This window comes from Mustelus asterias, chromosome 3 (assembly GCF_964213995.1).
Source record: "Mustelus asterias chromosome 3, sMusAst1.hap1.1, whole genome shotgun sequence".
Classification (NCBI taxonomy): Eukaryota; Metazoa; Chordata; class Chondrichthyes; order Carcharhiniformes; family Triakidae; genus Mustelus; species Mustelus asterias.
The window spans coordinates 34,885,934-34,894,013 of NC_135803.1; the positions used below are offsets into that span (position 1 = coordinate 34,885,934).

At 43.0% G+C, this 8,080-nt stretch overlaps 1 protein-coding gene across 1 annotated transcript in view; it reads left to right on the plus strand.

Annotated features, from left to right (window-relative positions):
• LOC144483421 (erythropoietin-like) overlaps positions 1-5,167 on the plus strand; it is a 37,548-nt gene extending 32,381 nt beyond the window's left edge. The window contains exon 4 of the mRNA XM_078202120.1: positions 4,481-5,167. Coding sequence (XP_078058246.1) covers positions 4,481-4,633 — 153 coding nt within the window. The 3' untranslated portion in view covers positions 4,634-5,167. The remainder of the gene's footprint in view (positions 1-4,480) is intronic.
• Positions 5,168-8,080: the final 2,913 nt, after the last annotated feature.

Consider the following 8,080-nt stretch of genomic DNA (forward strand, 5'->3'; position numbering starts at 1 on the left):
CTGCTCCTAGTTCTCATGTTCTTATGATAGAGGTGCCCTTTTATGAGCGGGCGAGGTAGCATGGACAGGATAAAATGTTTTACCTTGGTGGAGAATTCCAGAACTAGGGAACACAGATTCAAGAGGCAGTAGGTGTAGAGGGGACATTAGGAAGAACTTTTTACGTAGAGGGTGGTGGGTATCTGGAATTCTCTTGGTGGAGGCAGAGACCCTAAATTCTTAAAAAGTACCTTAAGTGCTATAAGTTATAGATGCAGGAAGATGGGATTAGAAAGGGCACTGGGTGTCTTTGGGCTGGCAAGGACAAGATGGGCTGAATGGATTCCTGTGCCGTAACTTTTCTATGGTTCTGAAAGGGCAGGTGTTGCATATCCTGCGCTTCCATAGAAAGGTGTCTAGATAAGGGAGGCATGCGGGGGGTTACTAAGGACTGGGCCAGGATATCAGAGTGAATGTTCCCTTTGGAATGTTTAAAGGGGAGGGGGGAGATAGATATAAAAGCAAAATACTGCGGCTGTTGGAATCGGAAACAAAAAAAGAAAATGCTGGAAAATCTCCGCAGGTCTGACAACATCTGTGGAGAGAGAATAGAGTAAGAAGTCTAACAACACCAGGTTAAGGTCCAACAGGTTTATTTGGTAGCAAACACCAATGTGGCGTTTGCTACCAAATAAACCTGTTGGACTTTAACCTGGTGTTGTTAGACTTCTTACTGTGTTTACCCCAGTCCAACGCTGGCATCTCCACATCGAGAGAGAATAGAGCCAGCATTTCAAATCTGGATGACCCTTCTTCAGAGCTGGCATGATGCCAGGATGAAAGGCGGCTTTGTTTGGTGGTGTCAGGAAGTTTTGCCATGAAACCGGAGTCAATATTGAGGCCTCCCAGGGAAACTCCCTCTTGCTTGTATGCTGTGTCTCCACCTCTGCTGCGTCTGTCCTGCTGGTGAAACAGTACATACTCAGCGATGGTGATGGTGGTGCCTGGGACAATATTTGTAAGGTATGATTCCATGAGTATGACTATGTCAAGACAGCTCTCCCAATTTTGGCACAAGTCCAGATGCTAGTAAGGAAGACTTTGTAGGGTCAACGGGGCAGAGTTTGCCATTGTTGTTGTTTCCAGTGTTTAAGTTGGTGCTGGGGGTCTATCCAGTTCCATCCCTTATGGCTTGCCAATTGTGGAGGGCATTTCAGAGTCAACCACATTGCTTTGGGCCCAGAAGTCACATGTAGGCCAGACCAGATAAAAATGGCAGATTTTTTCCCTAAAGGACATTAGTGAACCAGATGGGTTTTCACAGTAACTTCATTGCAGTGTTGATATAAGCCTACTTGTGACTAATAAGTAAACTTTAACATTAACATGGTCATCTGGACTTTTAATTCTCGTTTTTTTAAATTGAATTCAAATTCCGCCATCTGCTGTGGTGGGATTCACACGTCTCCAGATTGAATTCAGATTGTCACCTTCCTGCCCAGTTGACCAATCCATTGATATCTTCCCACAGCTTTCTTCCTCACTATCAACCACACAGCTCAGATTTTACATTCTTGCTGTTAAATTTGCAGAATTGTGACAAACAACCCAAGGCTGTGTTTTCCACGTTGTTTTTAGAAGTCATGAATCTAACATAAGAGAAAGCTTAAGCTTTAAAAACCGAGAGCGCGATAAACAGACATTTGGTGCTTATCTTGACCTCTCCCACCCCCCCCCCCCCCCCCCCCCCCCATAGGGTGCTTTTTCAGAAGGTCAGTGTAGACTTAATGGGCCAAATGGCCTCTTTTGCTCTATAGGGATTCTACGGGCTTGATTTTACCGTCAAGTTGCACCCATTTTCGGAAAACTTGGTAAAGTCGGGTTTAGGCGAGTAGCCCGAAAATGGTCGTGGGTGCAACAGCCATTTAAATGCATTTGCATGCATTTAAATTGACTTATTGGGCTGCACACCAAACCTTACCGGCACTTCCCCCTTTACCACTGCGTTCGCCCATCCAGATTCCGCGTGAAATAGACATGCTCTACAAAAGTCCGATTCGGAACTCCAGTTAGTGAGGAGGTAAGCGCCGAGTGTCCGACAGTTCTCTGCTTGAGCTCGGTGGGGTGGGGGGGAAGGTGGGTCCGACGACTCTCTGCTTGAGATCAGTGAGGGGAAGGGGGGGGGGTCTGCTGCCACTCTGCCTGTGATCAGTGAGGGGGAAGGGGGGTCCGCTGCCACTCTGCCTGAGATCAGTGGGGGAAAGGTGGGGAGGGGCCTGCGATCGGTCTGGGTGTCGGAGGAGGTGGGGGGGATGAGGGGGTCAGTAATGTTGTGGGGGTGGCGCAATGTCTGTAGGGGCCAGGGGGAGGCATTATCCGGCTCGGGAGCAATGTGTCAGGGGAGCCGCATTCTGTCATTTATTTTCTGCGCATGCGCAGTTGGAAGCGCCGATTGGAGCTGCAGGATTTTGGGCACATTAAGCCCCGCCCACAGGCTTCTAATGCGCGATTCAGAATTGTTGATATTTTTTCAGGTAGGGTATGTATGTGGGTGCCTGAGAATGGGTCTAAAAGTCGGATCTGAAACACTCCCAGTTTCAAGTCCGCCCAGCACTTTAGAATCAAAATGTTAAAATAGGGCCCTATAATCCTAATGAGGAGAGACAAGGTAGAAGAGATAAATGGAAATCCCATCAGAGAGGAGAGCAGGGTCTCTTCAAATTGGGCATTCCTGGAAGAAATGCGGCTGTGAATTCAACACTAATACAAAAACAAACCCATTACCACTCCCTTTGGTCTTGCACAATAAAACCTTTTGTCATTCAATCTCTCCTGCCCTCCTTTTTGTTCTTCCCATTCTTCCCCCTTTTACTAATTCAGAACGTGTTACATTTCTAACCTTTCCGGTTCTAATGAAAGGTCATGGGCCTGAAATGGCAAAGCTGTTTCTCTCTCCACAGTTGCAGCCAGACCTGCTGAATATTTCCAGCACTGTTTGTTTTGATTTTCAGCATCCGCAGTATTTCCCTCAGCAATGAAATGGACTGTTAGTTGTGTACTGAACCGTACAGATCACGGATTTGATTCATAGCTGACCTCAGCCAGGGATTCCATTATTTATCCACTCTCGGTGACTCCCCCTGGTTTTTATTCTGTGTGAACATTGAGGAAAGGGTTAGACACTTGGCTCAGGGTATTCCTGTTTAAATTCACAAAAGAATGTCTATTCAGTTGACGAAAGATAAGGCTGCTGACATTCCAAGAATTGCGCTTCACTGTGAACCATCACTTTCTGGAAAGGAAGAGGAGTGAAAAAGGGAAATGTTACAATCATTTTAACTGAAAGAATAGATTTTGCTTATTCTTGAAAGTCAAAATGTTCTTTCAGTGATCAAAGGTCCAAAGATGTGCAGGTTAGATTGATTGGCCATGCTAAATTGCCCCTTAGGTGTCCCAAGATGTGTAGGTTAGGGGAATTGGCAGGGTAAATACATGGGGTTACGGGGATAGGGCCTGGGTGAGGTTCTCTGCCGGAGAGTTGGCGCAGACTCGACAGGCCAAATGACCCCCTTCTGCACTGTAGAGATTCTATTTTGGGAAATATGTTCTTGGTTTTTAATGTATGAACTCTTGGACTAGTAAAAAAAGGACGGCACAGTGAAACAGCGGTTAGCACTGCTGCCTCAAAGCGCCAGGGACCTGGGTTCAATTCCTGGCTTGGGTCACTGTCTGTCACGTTCTCCCTCTGGGTGCTTTGGTTTCCTCCCAAAGTCCGAAGGACGTGCTGGTTTGGTGCATTGGCCATGCTAAATTCTCCCTCAGTGTACCCAAAACAGGCGCTGGAGTGTGGCAACGAGGGGATGTTTGCAGTAATTTAATTGCAGTGTTAATGTAAGCCTACTTGTGACACTAATAAATAAACTTCAAACTTTAAAAGGAAAGCATTACCTGAATAACAAGTACTTTTGATTCGATTCAATGACTTGCTTGACTATTAATGTGATTCAATACAGTTTGCTTATGTTTACTCTGTTTGTAATTGATCTAGTTGTAATATAACAAAATAAAGCACTTTTGACAATCCAATATCAATTATGCTTTATGGGACTGCTTCATGAAATGAGGTCAAAATATTTCCTATACATCTTGGTTTTGGATATAGGGAGGAAAATAAATGGGAACAGATGTTACATGTTAAAATCATATTAAGTTATGAGTGGCCTTGCCCTGACTGACTACTTTGTTTATCCTAAGAAAGTGGCTAAAATGTTGATATTTTTATTATTTTAGTTGGAATTGTTCTTTTCTGTTTTAAGTGGAAACAGTTCAATTTCAGTCCGGAGATCTAATTCTGGAAAGGCAGAACAGTATTCAGCACATTCCACATGAACCATTGTCAAGTTCTATAGCACGTCACTAAGTTCCAACAGGCCTGATGGGGTATGCTGGTGAAATTTCATCAAACAACCTACATGTCATAAACTTCTGTGGTATCTTACAGGACACATCGAACCAGCTGTACGGACGCACTAAGCCATTTATGGGAAGGACTGTCCAGAACGTATTATACACATACACTCGCTTGATGTACGGAAAAATTAATATCTTTTACCGAGAAATGGCAGAAGAGTATTGTAAACGAAGGAAAAGGTGACAATGACCAGATTCATGCATGTGGGTGCACCTTGTGGAGTTCAGCACTGAAATTTTGAACTATCATGCGCAATGCAAGAAAAAGAAAATGCAAGTTCTAGGTTCGGGACAAGTTACCAAGCCCAGTTCCTGTTTGTTGCCGTGCCAACAAATTTCAAGATATCATTCAGATGCAAGAGGATATGGCTACAGTTCAAGTTATGGAGAATATGTTACCCATGACTGGCTACGGATCAACTTACATTGGCAGTTTTCCATTCATTTTGACAGTTTTTAGCCCCAGTAATTTTGTTATGGTTTAATGCTTTGTATAACCTGTAGAATGTAAGTGAACTTTCTTCAACCTTGACCAAAATGAGACTATTGCAATTTAGCATTCAGAATAATTTTTTTTTGTTGAGTCAGTTCTATCAATATATTATGTATAACATGTTATTAATGATTGGTAAGAACTATGGGTTATTAATAATGAGCATGCAATTTGTTAGCATTACGATGTTTGCCAAGTATTGCAGTAAAATCATGTGCACATCCTACAAACTGAAAAGCCAAATCAACTTGCAAAGTGGCTGCGTTCACTTAATAGGCATAAAGTGGGCAGAACTGATTAAGGATTTGAATAGCAATCCACTACATCTGATTTCTGTGTATTTAACCCCCATCCAATTCTTCAGTCAGGTTTTGGACTGACACCAGATGTGTCTGCCAGTTTACAGTTAATTATTTTAAATTAAGCCCCAATAATGTCATTTAGATGTCTGCACTATTTCCAGTTGTAGTGCTCAATCATTTACTGATGTGGACCATGACTTCTAGGGTGTGCTGTTTATGGAGCTACATTTAAAGCGTCCTGGAGTAAGATTTATAACAATATTTTGATGATATTTCTGATTTCTTTTCTCTTGTTTCTTTTCTTTTTCTAACAAGGGTGGCAAAGAGGCTTTATGCTATCTCTTCTGGCATTATGATTGTTCTGGTACATCCACAATAGTGGGTTTGTCTTGATTTATATTCTTGAAGAAAGAAAAAAGAGCAGTGGGGGGGATCTCGGCAGGTCAGGCACCTGTGCAGACTGAATTCATCATTGGCTTCCATCTAAACTACATTTCAGAGGTAGAGGCTCCTCCCAGCTGACAACGGCCATTTAAAACTGGCTATAGAAATTTCAGATCTTTCAGAATTTCAGGAGATACCAGATGCAGAGGTGTATAGTCTGTCACAAGCACACCTGCAACTGACATGGACCATAGAAATTAGATATAGTTCTTGGTGCTAAAGGAATCAAGGGATATGGGGGGGGGGGAAGGCAGGATCAGGATATTGATTTTAATAAATTTAATAAATGGTGCAGCAGGCTCAAAGGGCTGAATGGCCTATTCCTGCTTCTATTTTCTATGTTGATTGGCAATGCCAGCCAGCTGCAAGGTCCATTTCACTGCCTTTCACTGCAATCCCAGGGGGTGGGTAGCCTGGAGTGGCAAGTAAGGGCTCCTTTCTTGCTGCCAACTCATTCTGAGCCAACTCCAATTAATCAGTCACTAAATAGGGGGCTGGAGGGTTGCACCAATCCACCAGTTGGCATTAAACCATTTAGTTTGGTTCTAAGCCTCTACATTTATTGTCTGCCATCACATTTGCCAGGTGTATTTGTTACCTAAACAGTCTGTGTTCTCAAAAATATTAGCAGTCTTTGTTAAAGATACTAATATTCTGTAGACACAACTTTAAGGAGACACATCCCTTAAAATTTATCCACCATTATTAAGGAGCCTCTTAATGTCATTTTGTGACCTTCTCAGTATTCATCCAGTCCCCAGAAGTTAAAATCATCTGAAATTGCCACGGTCAGGATGGTTTCCTGCTTACCTTGACCCCCGTCCTAAGTTAAAATCGAGGCTAGAGTGACTATCTCAATTTCCTGTGAGAGGAGATAAAGTGACCCCAGGCAGAAACAAAAGTCTCTAAAAGTGAATACATTTTATGTTCAACTCTTTAATATTTCTTTTTATAATCTTTTTTTAAAGGTTCAATTTAAGGAATGATATTAATGTTTTAAATATAGGGCCCAGTATTTCTGAAGAAACCAAATTTGTTCCAGAATGCAATGGTGGCACAGTGGTTAGCACCGCTGCCTCATAGCGCCAGGGACCTGGGTTCAATTCCCGGCTTGAGTCACTGTCTGTGCAGAGTCTACACGTTCTCCCCATGTCTGCGTGGGTTTCCTCCCACAGTCTGAAAGATGTGCTGGTTAGGTGCATTGGCCATGCTAAAATTCTCCCTCAGTGTACGAGAGTGGCGACTAGGGGATTTTCACAGTAACTTCATTGCAGTGTTAATGTAAGTCTACTTGTGACACTAATAAAAAAACTTTAATGGGCACCATTGCTTTGGAAGAAATAATAAGCTGAGCCCAGCTGTTCAACCAGAATTCTGGTATTAATAACACTGATTAAGTGTTGTAGTACTTGCCTTATTCAGGTATGGTTATCCTTATGGGATCAAAAATGGTGAGATCTAACATTTCTGTGAACTTACAGTTTGCTTGCTGTGCTCTGACTAGAAAATAATCTTCCATTGAAGTGAGCAGCCTTTTGTCGAGGAACACCGCCAAAGAAAAGGAAATTACTATTGAACCTCAGTTTCTGCCTGCCCTTATGGAAAGTGCAATTAACTCACAGCAAAATTAGGTTTTGATTCGTATATTTTCATAAAAGCCTTGTGGGAATTTTTGTTTGATTTTCATGCCTTGGAGGTACAAATGTTCCTTTTGCACTATAAGTACTTTAAGGGTGAAAACTGAGTCGCAAACAATAAAAATTACTTCAAACTCACAGCAGTGAAAAGTAAGCTATTAGTTAAATGAAATAATTTTTCTTGTGGTGTGCAGTCCTTTGTTAAACATAGAACATAGAACATAGAACATTACAGCGCAGAACAGGCCCTTCGGCCCACGATGTTGCACCGACCAGTTAAAAAAAAACTGTGACCCTCCAACCTAAACCAATTTCTTTTCGTCCATGAACCTATCTACGGATCTCTTAAACGCCCCCAAACTAGGCGCATTTACTACTGATGCTGGCAGGGCATTCCAATCCCTCACCACCCTCTGGGTAAAGAACCTACCCCTGACATCGGTTCTATAACTACCCCCCCTCAATTTAAAGCCATGCCCCCTCGTGCTGGATTTCTCCATCAGAGGAAAAAGGCTATCACTATCCACCCTATCTAAACCTCTAATCATCTTATATGTTTCAATAAGATCCCCTCTTAGCCGCCGCCTTTCCAGCGAAAACAATCCCAAATCCCTCAGCCTCTCCTCATAGGATCTCCCCTCCATACCAGGCAACATCCTGGTAAACCTCCTCTGCACCCTCTCCAAAGCCTCCACATCCTTCCTGTAATGTGGGGACCAGAACTGCACACAGTACTCCAAGTGCGGCCGCACCAG